The following is a 14,898-nucleotide window of genomic DNA, read 5'->3' on the forward strand; positions in this document are numbered from 1 at the left end:
TAAAATGGGATGGAAACAATCCTAGAAGAAGACTAACAAAATGTATTCTACTTCCTTGCATGGTTTCCTAAAGTATAGTTTTTCTATTATTTCAGATTGGGTTAGAGGTGGCAGAAAGATGCGAACATCAGTGTTGTAGTCTTTTTTGAGACAGTGGGCATGCTGTAATTGAAAATGTAGTAGCATACTGTTAGTTTACTTAAATAAAATGAACCTATTTCATCATTTGTTTCAAATCATGAACATATCTGTGAGAAGAATACTGAACTTTTGATTTAACTAGACTGTACTCTACCTGTTCAGTGCAAAAACAGCAGACGGACAAAGTTAGCAATTAGCTGTTGGACAAAGTGAAGCATTTAGCAGCTAAAGAGCCAGATGTTTCCCTCTGCATTTGGTGGAGACCAAAAACAGAGCTAAAAGGAGTGTGAACATTATGCTTAGATTAGGTGGCCAGAAATATGACGATGAAGATTGATGGTTGATGTGTGAATAAGCAACTCTTTGCTCACAATAGCACCTTCAAAGGTAATATTATGTCAATGTTGTGTTCTCAGCTTCTGGCCAAAAATCAGTTTAAGGCATTGAAAAAGACAGTAAAGCAATTACCAAAGCAATGACCACACTTGCAAAGTTAACACTATAAAAGGCCAAATTATGTATGTATTATAAAATATCATTCCTTTGTTTCTTCTACTATGTAATGACTAATCCCCGAACACATGATTATCTCAACTCCTTTCCCTGTTCCAAAAACAAACGCCAAATGTGTTAGCTGGAGCTATCATGCCCAAGGTGCCACAACTCCATGGTGGACAAGAACTTTAACTCTGCAACATTTATGTGACCCCCTTACTGTTTTAAAAAAATCGGACTTAAGACATCACGGAAAATGCAACTCTCAAGTCTCGACCACATGAAGCAATGCAGGGATTCATACCATGTCACTTCCATTAAAATATGTGTTACCACGACTGTCACTGACACTCATAGATTCTCTCCCTATGTGCTCCAACAAATCAAGCAAAACAAACCAGCTCCACTGATATGCAGCTCAGCTGTCACAGCAGTTAACACCCTCTCCATGTTGCACCTCTTGCTCACTCTCTATTGCTTGTCTCTCCATCTTTCTCATCTCTCTTTCATCTCTATCGCTCTCTGTTTGTCCTCTCTGGTGTGCATTGATCTCTGTGGTTCAGAGATTTAAAGATTTGGGGCACAGTGATCTCCCTGGCAGTTACAGCCGACAGGTGTGAAGAACAAACAACGGCCAGCTAAACAAACCCCAAAACCAATTTAGGGCTTGTGTGCTTCCTCATATAAGCATATAGAATGTAGTAAGGAATAAAACAAAATAGGCAAATATGCATTGCAGGCACACCTGGTGTACCAGTTATTTGGGTATGTCTCACAGACTCTGCTCAGTGATAAATTAGACAACCAACTGGTGAGGCCAGAAGTTTGCAACTGAAGTTTAATGATGATGAAGAGAGAGAAATGCAGCAAAAATAACTGGTCTTATGTCAAGTGTAGTGGTGACAAATAGTCAGGCATCCTGCTCATTGATCCATCTCAATCCATCACAAGCGCTTGGTTCAGCTCAGGCACAAACAGTCCTACTGAAGCCAAGAATGGGCAACACGGGAGTGCCAAGAATATGCAGAAATGTATTCTAACCAATGACTACACCACCCGATTTCACTGATTAGCACATGTTTAAATAAAGAAGTGCAACTGGTTAGTGAAAACACCCGGTGGACTAAAAACCTGTCTGCACAACGTTCCATTTATCCAAAAATGTTCTGATTTAAAATCTGAAAAGAGAAACAACACTTTCAAAGCATTCACATTTTGACTTATAAAAACAGCCACATCTTAAATATATATTTTCTAATGCATTTCAAATCTACTATGATAAACAGATACTTAGATTGCAAAAGACTGTTTATTGAAAATTATCATTTTTATTTTTTGTGACCTTGTACTCTTCATCACTGGATTGTGTGTGGTGTTGAGCTACCAGCTGTATTGGCTTCAGTTGTGTGATTCAAAGCCAGAGATATCAGTGCAAATCCGCCTCTGCTGTTTTTACCGTTGCCTCTGTGAGGCTGACATGAACACTATTTTTCCACTCGCAGTTCATATTGACATGGCCGTGCCATATTCTCTCCATCCAACTTGATTTATTTGTCCATTTTGTGTTCGGAACTATACAGCATTAAGACTAAAAGCATTTAAGGCCGACCTATTTGCAAACACAACACATATTTCACATGATGACTATGTCTGTTTGCCATCTACAGACTTTGTCATTTGCTTTCTTACTTTACCATTCATCACTCTAAGGAACGAAAATGTCAAACAAATGACATCACTGCTGCATATAGATTTTTTTTCTCCCAACCAGGACCCTTGATTTGATAAAAACCATGAAATCAATACCTAAAAAAAGACAGCAATAATAAACGGTGTCAGCGCATTCAGGTGGAGAAACAGGGTTATTGACACAGGGGAAAGGCAAAGAGGGGAGCTTCAATGTCGGTGGCCCTTTGCGGAAGGATAGATTGGCTGCTTTTACCCTTAAGAAGCGGCCCTGTGTGATGCTACTAAGTATCATGTAAAAAAAGTTTTCAAACTGTTCTTCATGTGTTGTTAATGTTGAAATTGTATTATACAGTTCAAGCTCTTGGCTTATGAATAATTTCTTGGCATTAACTTTTGTAATTAGCACCTTTTTTTTTTGTGAAGCTGCTAGCATTTCCTGGCAGCAGATTTAAGTGTTGTCTTGTGTCTGTGCAAATACAGTATATGCATGAATCTCTAGAACCCACCTCCAGGAAAAGAAAAAAAGAAAAAGATTGTCTTTCCACAGCTCCATCTTTATTTTTAGAGTCTGGATGCTGATGAGAGAGAGGGGAAAGCAAGGGAGTGAGAAACAGCATCAAAAGTGGGGAGACGGAGGGAGAGGACGAAGAGAAGAAAAGAGGGGGATGAAAGAGGGGGAGCAAGATGGTCAGGGGGGTTGTGCCGGTTCCTCAGTGGTTCAGGATAGTGGTGGAAAGAAATGCAATGTCCTTCCTCTGAGTGAGCCGGAGAGAGAAAAGGGGACGTAACCACACCATCCTCTCACTAGATGGGGGAGTGGAGGGGATGGGGGAAGGCTCGGCTGCTACTGCCGTATAAAAAGCCAAGCCTGAGAATCCGGCACCACAAACTCATTACACGTACACACACACACACATACACACACATACACACACATGCACATACAGATCCAGTGGCTTCTCTGTATCTCTCACACTCACCCACTCGCATCCTTTTCTCTCTCTCTCTCTCTCTCTCTCTCTCTCTGTCTCGCTCCCTCTGTCTCTCACTCCATTCCTCTGGGATCTGCATCCTTCTCGCTTCTTCTCACAAGTCAGATTGTGTTTGTAAGTACGGGCTGAATGTCTCCCTGTGTAAGCTTGGGTTTCTATAGGTCTTTTTGGATGTGTGAGTGACTGGTTGCCTACTTTAGTGTGACTGAGCAGAGCAGTAAGGAGAATCAAGTGTATGTGGCTCTCTGTCTCACCCTCACACACTCGCCGGTACTCTAGCAACTCTTCTCGGGATCTCGGGATCCCTTTCAACGGTGACAGACTCCCCACACCAAGCAGTCACCATTTCTGCCCCCGGGAGACCCACGCTGGCAGCTCAGCCCCTTCCCCGACTCAGCATCGGGAGGAAGACCCTGGTGGCGGCTGCTGTAGGGGTTATGCTGGTCCTGGTGCTGGTCGTCCTTATCCCTGTGCTCGTCAGCTCTGTGGGTACAGATGCCAGCCACTATGAGATGCTGGGCACCTGTCGTATGGTGTGCGACCCCTACCTGAACAAGGGTACTCCGGCCAGCAGCACCAGTTCCACCGGTCTCCAGGCTGAGGCAGAGGCGTTAAGCGACCATAGCAACGTGCTTCCACCCTCCACCTTACAGCACGGCCCACAGGGGAAGCCTGGCCGGCCAGGCAAGCCCGGGCCACCCGGACCACCGGGAGAACCAGGGCCACCAGGACCCGCTGGACCGCCTGGTGACAGAGGGGATCAGGGAAGGACTGGGATTTTGGGTTTGGGGGGGGACGGAGCTATCAGCACGGCAACCTACAGCACGGTGCCTCGGGTGGCCTTCTATGCAGGGCTTAAGAACCCCCACGAAGGCTACGAGATCCTCAAGTTTGACGACGTGGTCACCAACCTAGGCAACAACTACGATGGCATTTCGGGCAAGTTCATCTGCAGCATACCTGGCACGTACTTCTTCATCTACCATGTGCTGATGAGAGGAGGGGACGGCACCAGCATGTGGGCAGACCTCTGCAAGAATGGCCAGGTTAGTGCTTTGAAACTTTTTTTGAAAGTTTCCTTTCCTCAGTGTACCTGCTCCCCTGATGCTCCCTCTCCTGCTCTCCCTCGCTGCTTGCTCTATGCCGCTCTCTCTTCATTGTAGGAAACTTATTTTTCAAAAAGCCAGCGAATAAAATGTGACATTGTAAGCCAAGCGTGCGCATCTGCCGTGCGCCTCCAAAGCCAAGAGCGCACAGCTGTGGCACCCAGCGCGCCTGGAGATAAAGATGTGTCGACTGGTTGTAGCCCGCGTCTCCTCTTTGCGTGATGCTTCCTGACATTGCCGCGCCCCGCGATCCAAAGGACAGTCACAGTTTGGGCTGAACGGGAGTGCGCGCCGATCTTTTTGCCTTTACACAGTCAAATTTGGATATTTTAGGCATTCCGCTTTTTGACAATTAGGATAAATATCTAGAGGAATTCAATTGTAGTTTGTGTCGGAGTGTTGTCATTTCAGTGTTTTAGAGGTGGAGTGATCAGGAAAACGAATCTGCTGGGGTTGGAAAGGTTTGATGTTGTAGCCTGGCATTTAATTTGATCATCAGAGGTTTCGTGTATTTTATGGGTCATTATTCTGTATTTCGAGTTATGTTATAGTCACGCTTTTATTATTGTTATTATTATTATTATTAGTCAAGATTCAAGATTTCTTTTTATTGTCGTACACTGTAGTACGATATTACGTTATTGTTGTTGTTATTATCATAAAAACCCAGTGTGTACCTTCCGGTTCTTTTATTACAAATGTCTCATATAACTTTTAAACTATGTGGGCTTTAGTGGCTTGTTTGCGCTGTATGTAGAGAGGAGGGAGAATATTAGAACATTTGCTTTACAATATTTGAACCACATACCTGTGCGAGCCTACCGGATTGTGCAGTCTGTCCACCGCTGCAACCATCTCTCTTTGCAGTCGTGTTAAATGCATTAGGACGTCTCCACGATCTATTCTCGGGTTCTTTGATGCATCATTTTAATGGGGCTCTAATTTTATTTTGCGCCCCGGAGGGTCTTCTTAGTTTGGTTAATGTGTGTAGTTTGCAGCCTTCCGATCATCTTATCTTCAAAGTGGCTCCGTAAGACGTTTTGCCTGTAAAAAGATAGATTTTAGGCTGCAGATATTGTTGTTTTCTTTGTTTACTCAGGCTGCAGTGCAACTGTGTCTCTTTCATAAAGTTTGTTGCCAGTATTACAACAAACACAAAAAAGGAAAAGTTGTTGTTCAGAAAGAAATCAGCTAAGAAGCCTCCTGTCACGTAAAAAGATGGTTTTCTGCTTTCACATTTGAAAACAATTTCAGTGACAAAAACATACACAATTAGGAAAAATCATTAGAAAAAAATAGAAGTTAAGAGGTGCATTACGTTGCATTACATTTCACACACTGTCATGAGTCTCTAATTTTAACTGCATGCTAAGTTGTACTTTAGTTCCTCCCACTATATCTTTGTACTCAAAGTGTACACATACAATACAATACAAAACCATACAAAGTGTACAATGTAATTGTACACTTGGATGTAGATTTACAGCTAGTGACATATATTTTTCTTATTTTACACACAATAAATGAGCTCACGCTTACCACAGAGCACAGGAAATGCATAATGTGTTGTCTCTTTCATAAACATTTGGGGCTTCTGATTCACTGTCAGCAGTCAGAAACACATAGCCCTGCAATGAAATGAGATAAATAATAAGTTAAAGTACACCAAATCTGATCCTCCAACTGTCATTGCACATCATTTCCTAGCAGCTTCTGAACTGTTTCACATCTGCTGACTGTGAAATCATTTTACTTTCTTAAATTTTTAATCATTTCTGCCAAGTGGAATATAAAAAAGCATGCCAAATAATGAAGTAAGATTAAAGCAGAAATATGTTGGGGTCCCACATTATGAGTACAGTACAGTATACGTTTATAAGCAGCGTGGGGCTAAATTAACAGCTGGCATCGCTCTATAGGTGAACCTGCAATCTCACCAAGACAGCCAGAGGTTAATTCCTTTATCCTCACCAAGTTCACACCCAGCAAGAAAGAAAAAGAGTTACAGCACTCGCCTTCTATATATAATGTCTCACTCAACCGTAATGTTTATGGGTGGGTGTAAAAGCATTGATATATAATAGGGGAAGAAGAACATATGTTCCTATAAAACGCCTTCTGTTCCCGCTTCGTTTTGCTCCCAAGAGGAGGGTGTGGAAGTACTTAAGTTAGACGCACAGTGTGCATCTCTAGAGACCCGTGTTATGTTTATAAAGTGGTACGTGCGTCTCTTTCTCTGTCTTCCCCTGTCCTATGAACAGTGTATACATAAAACAAGCTGTCTTCTTGCTATGGTGTTTATTAGGTTGTGTGTTTGGCTGATGGAGAATACCCCAGAGCCTTACTCTGTGTAAATGACTGTGAATGGTTATAAATGTTGGGCCAAGTTATGCTACATCATTGATGAAGTGCTGAAAGTCAAACTGAAGCTCCTACAGTCACAATGGTGCTTTTCTCAGCTCATTAAGGCTGCAAAACACTACATTGTGAGTTCGGACAGGGGAGGCCAGGGAATTGCAGACAATAGTAGTATTTTATCATCTTTTGGCTTTAGTGAAGCAGTGGGTTTCCAGGCCCTGCAGTGCTGTTTCATTCCAGCATGTGCTCCTCCCACTCCAGGGGTTCTTACACGCTGTGTAGCATTTATGGGTTACTTTATTTTTCTCCTCTTCTTCCACTTCCAGAGTTCAATACAAAAATCCCAATACTGCCCCCCCCCAACTTCGACACATTTCAAGCTAGACCAAAAAGTGAGCTTCCTGGTAAACAAACAAATAAGAAATCTATTTTCAGCGAAGCACACTTCATCCACTTTGCAAGTTTCTCTCCGCTGAGCACTCCTTTGACTTTTTCACTGCCTGTTCTTTTACTCACGTGCCAAATATTCCAACCAATCCTAAACTCTCTCTAGTAAATCCATGCTTTTCTATGTCACCTGTCTTGGACACATCCTAAGAGACCCAGCAGTGACAATGAAGGCAAATACAATGAATGCAGTTGAAGAGGGAGAAAGAAAAGAGGACAAAAAAAGACATCGTTATTGTGCCATTGTGCCATTGAGTCTATTTAGTTGTAATTAAAAAGCTTGAACTAGATCCAGGATGTGTTTGCGCTTCTTCTCTCCATTCCCTTCTTAATATTGTTATTAATCCGCAAAACCGTTTCAGAGTTAATTAAAAGCAATGACTTCAGCATCAGTCTCTCAAGAGTACCATAGTGAATAATCACTCTGTCTCCTCCTTTAATAAGCTTCAACGTCCTTTCGTGCACATGGCTCTTCCTTAGCAATTACCGCTGCAGTCTCCTCCTCACATACACACACATTCACACATGCTCACAAACACACACACACACACACACACACACACACACACACACACACACACACACACACACACACACACACACACACACACACACACACACGCGCGTATGTTTGCCCCCCCCTCCCTTCTCCACCCCACCCTCCTAACCCACTGCCTCAACCCACCCCAACTGTGCATTGCCCTCCATCTCTCCTCTATGTCAGGTCTACGGGAACTTTTCCAAAGAAGCAGAAAGTTTTCATCTTAAAAGGAAAACTTCTTTTTTTTTTTAAAACAGCAAAACAAAATCCAGATTGCAGCATCACAGAATCGATTTGATAACACACAATGCCATCAATTTTCTTCTTTGCTCTCAAGTGATGCATCGCACTATAGCAGAATAAGCAAGAGCGTACCATCCTTTTCTTAGATTTGTTTTTTGTGCTTGTTTTTTTTTTTTTTATCTCAAAGTGTTGCTTAAATTCAGTCATTTCCCTCTCACACTATTCCCCTCAGTCCATTATTGACACCTTCAAGGGGGGGCTCCAGCTCTGCTGCACATGAACACATCCTGGCCTGTTTCTCCTGTTGCTGAGCACTGTGTTTAGCATGTGGTGCCAATCCAGACATTAAATACAGGAACTGAGCCATTGGCCAGGAGATCTGGATGAGGGTCTGTTTTGTTGGATTAGGATACATGCTCTAAAAGAAAGGTGTGAATAACAAAAAGAGATTCCATTCAATAGTTTGTCACTCAAGATGGGCAGGGGTCTTTAATGATTGTTTTTACAAGATTCAATGTTTTTTTTCGTACAAAAAATTAAGAAAACATGTGATTTCAACCACTAGACAACTCATTTATCTACACACACACACACTGCAAATACTTAGACTTCATTGATTTTAAAATTCTGGTAATGTTCAGACCTGCTATTCTTCATCGTGGTCTGACTTCAGCACTGAGAGGCCTCTGTGTGCCTGCCTGGTGTAACAGAGAGACTCTGTCTGAAATAGACAGACAGGGTTTGAGAGAGCCACCCTCAGTCCCTAAGAGTCTTTGCCTGTGGTACTGATCCCCGTATGTGTATGTATGTGTATGTATGTGTGTGTGTGTGTGTGTGTGTGCGTGTGTATGCATGTACGTGTCTCTTTCCTTCTTCTGACCGACCCATTTCTTTCTGTGTTATGTATACCGTGGCATATCTTTTATAATCAGCCGGAGAGGTAGTGGAGGCGGACCTTTGGCCTTGATCTGTAATTGGACATTGGATTTGACACTCTGTCGAGTGGAACATTAGAGCAGGTCTAATTACGTGTGAGGGCTATGAAATGAAGATTGGCCCATGTTGTTAGGAAATACCACACAGATTGGAAATGTCAAGATGACATCGAGCTGTCATCCGCAAGCACTGGGAAGACAATCTTTCATTTATTGGTGAAGTTTCAAAACTTGCTCGAAAACTGCCCACCTCTTGTCTGTAATAATTGTATTACTAAAACATTTTACAGTGAGCTCCTTAAATAGAGAACCATTAGAGCACAGCAGTGCACACACTCGTTGCGCTGACATCTGATTGAGTAGCTCACGAAATACTGCTATAACGTCTCATGTATCCATGAGAGCGAAAACATACGGTCTAAAAAAGGCTATGGATAGTCTCATGTGGCTGGCTGACTCAAGGATGCTACAGTATGGTGTTGACTCACAAGACTTCTTCATTATAATGAGGACCATATGGGAGATAGACAAGTGCCCCTGGCCCTCTTATGCAAACAGCTCTCTCTCCGTCTCTCCCCACGCCCCTGACATTTAACCATCCCCTGAATTCAGTCTTCAGTGATACCCACAATTATGCTTTCCCTCTTCACGGGAAAGCAGCAAGTCAATGACTCACAGTCGGCTACATAAATCGGTGTCTTTAACACACTTTGCCGCCCCTAAAATGAATATGTGTAAGACATTTACAATCGCTCAGTAAGAGAGGATAAAATGACTACTGTTTGAAAAAAGCAGGTTATAGCAAAGTTGACAGTCGGCCTCTCATCCAACACTTACACAGGAACTCTCTTTGCCTCATATTAGAGAAGTTGTTTTTCATTTAAGAAAAAAGGGAAAATCTCAGCGCCTCAGGGTTACTAGGAAGCACAATGGAAAAATAGGTTTAGTGTGAACAAAGGTTGAAAATTTTGCCGTAAAAGTCTCTTTTCAGACTACGCCTGGAGCAGTGATTGTGGTTTTGGTGTTGGGGCTAGAGGCAGACAGTGCGGTCTAGCTCAGTAATTAACTGAGTGTGATGAGTCAGACACAGGAGACAAAAGAGTGGCTGGGTTGCAGGTCAAAGTTCATGCCTCTTCTTCCCATCACTGTTTCCTTAGACAAGCCTCTTCCAGTGGCTCTTTCAAGAGAAGCTGTCTTGATTTCATCCTCTTTGTCGCCACAGCTACAATTGTGATACTGTTATTCTGGCCTCTAGAAGGTTTCTACAGCATTTGGATTAGAGATGGGCCGCTACCTTTTTTGCTTCCCGATACTGATTCTGATACCTGAACTTGCGTATCGGCCAATACCGAGTACTGATCCGATACCAGTGTGTCATATGTTTTATTATGTTTTAACAACTGTATACTACTATCCCTGTATGGATGTGATATGATTTCTATGTTTGTCGTCGGTCTGGATCTTTGTGAAACATGAACAAACAAACAATGAATGCCACAGAACATTCTTTTATCATCCAGTTAGTCAGTTATAATGGAAAAAAAATAAAAATAAACTATTTAAATGTAGATTTTCTTTAGTTTTTTTTTTTAGTTTTTTACACGGTATTGGATCGGAGTATAAACTCAAGTACTTCCCGATACCAATAGCAGCGTTTTAGGCCGTATTGGAGGCGATACCGATAGGAACATCTCTAATTTGTCTCTCCTAAAAGTTGCATTCTCACACAACTAACTATTCTCAATTAGATTTCAAGGAGGAAAACACATTTTCTCCCGGATTATGTCTGTGTCAAGTCCTCGTACCAGACAGGTCAAAGTTTTAAACACGTGGTTAACATGGTGTATTGGAACAAAAGTACTTGGTTAGATTCAGAAAAAAAGATCCTGCTTTTGGTTAAAACAAGTACATTTCTTACGTAACTTAAAATTGTTTGTGACATAACTTAAGTACATCATGTAAATGAATTTACGTATGTCACATGAAATAAGCCAACGCTGACTTTTGGTTTGACACGGGGCACAAACAGCGGCCTCTTTGGTGAAAGTCCTGTATTAGTTTGACCCATCCCTTCAGCCTGAACTACTCCCTTCATTGACTGTGAATGGAAACGTGTAATTTGTTAAAGCATACATCATAAACAAACCAAAATCCAGGATAAACTACAATTCCCTCAAAGTATAATTGAGAATGCAATTTAGTTGTAGGGTAAGGTCATTTTTAAGGGACAGGGCTGGATAAACTAATGAACTGATGCCTGACACCAGACTCACCTTTGGCACTAACTTAAGCAATTTCACAAACAGCAAGAGGTTTGTGCGGCAAAGTCCTTCTGTTTCAAAGGAGCAGGTACAAAGAAAACAGCTGGTGAAATTAATTCAGGAAGTTTTTTCCTTCTCTTGTCTGACAGATGGCAAATCTCGTGTTACCATTTCATTCCTCTTATCATGTTTTCACTTAGGTTCCTCAGACAAATAAACCTGTAACATATAGGAGACCAGGCGTTTTCTGACACCACAATTCTCATGCTAATCCTAATTTCCTGTTCTCATTCAATAAAATTGCATCTTGTGTGTGGTGTGTGTGTGTGTGTGTGTGTGTGTGTGTGTGTATGTGTCTCAACTTCAGTCTGTGTGTGTTTGTGTGTGCGGTGCAGTGAAATGTTGGACCTGGCTCAATAGCGGTGGCGAGGTATCTAAGCTGCTATTAAGCATGCAGTTCACGGCTGGAATGTTCAAACACAATTAGTCGGCAGTGCACTTTGATTTAAGAAGGACCAATAGACTCGTTGATCCAAAATGGAGGCTCAACATCAAGTCAACAAATCCCTGTCAGAGAATCCACAAGACATGTCCTTGTCAAAGTAAAAAAAGCCTCTTGTAAGACGTCCTAGTGGGACTTTACTGGCCCCCCCTGCACCAGACACAACAGATAAAACTTCAAGCTGCCATGATTCTCATAAACAGTATTCTAATAAGGGTTTAGAATAGAAGCACAATACAGATGCGGAATGAAAATAATGTAAAATGCCTTCTCAATAGAGACTGACTGTAAAAGACATACCCCTTCATTGTGGAGCAATGACAGTATTTTAAAATGTGCCACAAATTCATCTCTAATTCCTCACACAAACACTAAGGGTGGGGGGGGGGGGATCAATCTTAAAGTATAAAAGTATAAAAGTATCAATCTTTTATTATCTATGGGCTGGCCAGATTGTCTGCTTGACAATCGGATTTTTCAGCAATAAAATTGAAGTGAGATGAACAAACAGAGAAATGAATCTTTTTAGATAAAATAGATGTTAAAAGTCTCCTTTAGGGGACATCATTTGAAATTGGGGACTAATGCAATACGTTTGAAACTGAAATAATATCGTATTTTGACAAAAGTATCGTGATGATATCGTATCATGAGGCCTCTGGTGATTCCCACCCTTAATCACCCGTATTATTGATAAATGTATAATGTTAATTTTTTACAGTTACATGCAGTAGTGCACAATGCATGTATTACCCATTAAGCCTTGTCTCCACTCAGAATATTATTCAATCACAGCCATCACGTTGAAGATGTGACGGATGCAAACATGCCCGAGCAGCCACAAAGAAGACAACATCGCCTGACACCTAATTTACCATCGCTGGAGCCGGCGCTTACAGTCTCATGCTTTGTTTGTCCTGTCAAAGTTCCTCTACATATTCCGCGCCAAGGTCACGCACTGCTAGTTGGCTGTTTGTCCCGCTCATCTCTCACTATACATCTGCCATACCCTGCATGTAAAACTCATATCCCTAACAAGTTCATGTGTGCACTGAAGGCAGAAAGAAAAATCGCTCCACTAGGAGCTCCCTGACGATTATTTCAAAAATAGTGAGAGACTTTATTAATGCGTGCTTATCATTGAAAGCCTGCAGCAGTTTGACTCAGAAGGGGATAAAAAACCATTAGAGCAAAAAAACAAAAATATAATCGTGGAAGAACTAGCGAGATTTCAAGGAAGTTTGCTTTCACCAGGGCTTTGCTAATTCCGTCTCTGCTGAAGGAAAATGTTACATTTATATTGTCCCCCTCCTCTCCACTAAAACCATAAATCACACATGAAGCACATGAAGATGGCTAAAATTTAACTCCTTATAGAGCAAATGAAGAAAGTAATTTAAAGGTATTACACATCTGTGACATTGCCATCTGTCCCCAGGTTATGTGTGAACACCTGGAAAGCAAATATTTTGATAGTTTCATTAAAATCCCAACCGACAAATCTTCCTGAGCCATCATCACCCACTCCCTCACCATTTCAAGGCGGTAACCCTCTAATAGGATGGTGTTGACTTTGCACACTCAGGGCACATCATATCATATTAATATGCTCAGAACAGGAGGCTTTGTTTGCACATCGATATGAGCTGTGCCAGATTTAATCAGGAGGATAAACAATAAAAAAGTACAATATTCTATATATTACTCACGCGTCTTAAAACCTCTCCTCAGAATTGAATTATCCAGATTAGCCTTTATAGTATCTGCACATTTTATACCAACGTGACTTTCACTGTCCATGGCATGTTCTTAAAAACTTTAAGGCACCTTTCAAATTGTTAAACATAAAGAGGTGATTTGGAAGATAAAGTAAAGTATTTTTCTTATCCAGCCTGAGGAAGGTCATTAGGACTGAAAAGTTGCTGTAAATAAATTATTCTCTGATTACTTGAAGTGCTGTGCCAACGCTTGATGCTCTTTTAAATGAATCTGGCTCACTTTAAAAAAGTTTTGTGCATCCCTTCTCTTGGTCACCTTCCATAATACATTGAGGGTTTCAACCTTGCTCCCCTCTGCTTCACAACTCAATGCAGTGAACTGAAGGCGACGCAAATAAGAGTTTTCTCTTTGAAAATCCTTCAGAGAATGTCTGAAGGGGTGCAAGAGGACTTCACAAGAAATCCAGCAGAATGTTCAGCCAATATCCAGTCTATGACTGAAAAAAATATTGATGATTTGAGGGCACAGATATCTATAAGTAATTAAGATTTTACATTTTTATTCTGGTGAAACTGTTGAGAAACATTTTGCAGTTCACAATCTTGAATTTAACATTGAATCATAGAACATCCGTGTTAATAATGGTCATAAATAGTTGTTTTTCTCACCCAGCGACAGAGAAACACTGTGGCAACACTAACAATGTTGATTTATGTGGGGATATTACCAGAGATGTCGTCCCACCCAGTCCTACTGTATCTAAGATGGGGTGTTGTGAAGAGATGTTTTGTACATGTTACCAACATACTGGAGCAGGCAGCCTGGTTTGGCCAAGTTCAACATAAGGTGCCAGAGATATGGCACTTCACCACTTAAATTGGTAGTGCAGGATAGACTCACCCTAACCTTCTCTGTTTGACGTGTTTCTCAGGACAAAAGCACCCACTGTAAGTCTTACATACTTCTCTTAAGAAATGCTGTAGTTTCTGTCACAAGCTTTTAATTCTTGTATCATTTAGAGCTTGAAAATATACAAATGAAAGGAATAATGTTCTGTTAAGGCTATCATGTGATTCAACTACTAAATATCCAGTTCCAGCTTTACATGTTCTATTTTAATAAGCCTTTGCACACCATTGCACACTTATGTTTCCAACAGCAGGTGGTTAAAAATCACTCGAGTATGAGCTGAGGGTTTAGCATTAACAGTATTAGTATATAGTACAGTATTATGACAGATAAGAGAATAGGAACAACATCCCTAATGAAACTAAGCTCCATGAACAGAATCCATAGAAAAAGTCACATCTGGGAAGGGTAAAAACCCAAACATAATAAAAATTTAAAAAACAAATTTGAAAAAAAACATGGATTATTTTAAAATAAATCTTTAAATCACTCATTTGAATTGCAGAAGAAAAAAAATAATGATAAATAAATAAATAAATATATATGTATATATATATATA

The 14,898-nt window shown here is 41.1% G+C and overlaps 1 protein-coding gene across 1 annotated transcript in view; it reads left to right on the forward strand.

Annotated features, from left to right (window-relative positions):
- Nucleotides 1-3,144: 3,144 nt before the first annotated feature.
- The window catches only part of c1ql1l2 (complement component 1, q subcomponent-like 1-like 2), a 17,142-nt gene continuing 5,388 nt past the window's right edge, over nt 3,145-14,898 (forward strand). The window contains exon 1 of the mRNA XM_032537904.1: nt 3,145-4,363. Coding sequence (XP_032393795.1) covers nt 3,755-4,363 — 609 coding nt within the window. The 5' untranslated portion in view covers nt 3,145-3,754. The remainder of the gene's footprint in view (nt 4,364-14,898) is intronic.

This window comes from Etheostoma spectabile, chromosome 15 (assembly GCF_008692095.1).
Source record: "Etheostoma spectabile isolate EspeVRDwgs_2016 chromosome 15, UIUC_Espe_1.0, whole genome shotgun sequence".
NCBI lineage: Eukaryota > Metazoa > Chordata > Actinopteri > Perciformes > Percidae > Etheostoma > Etheostoma spectabile.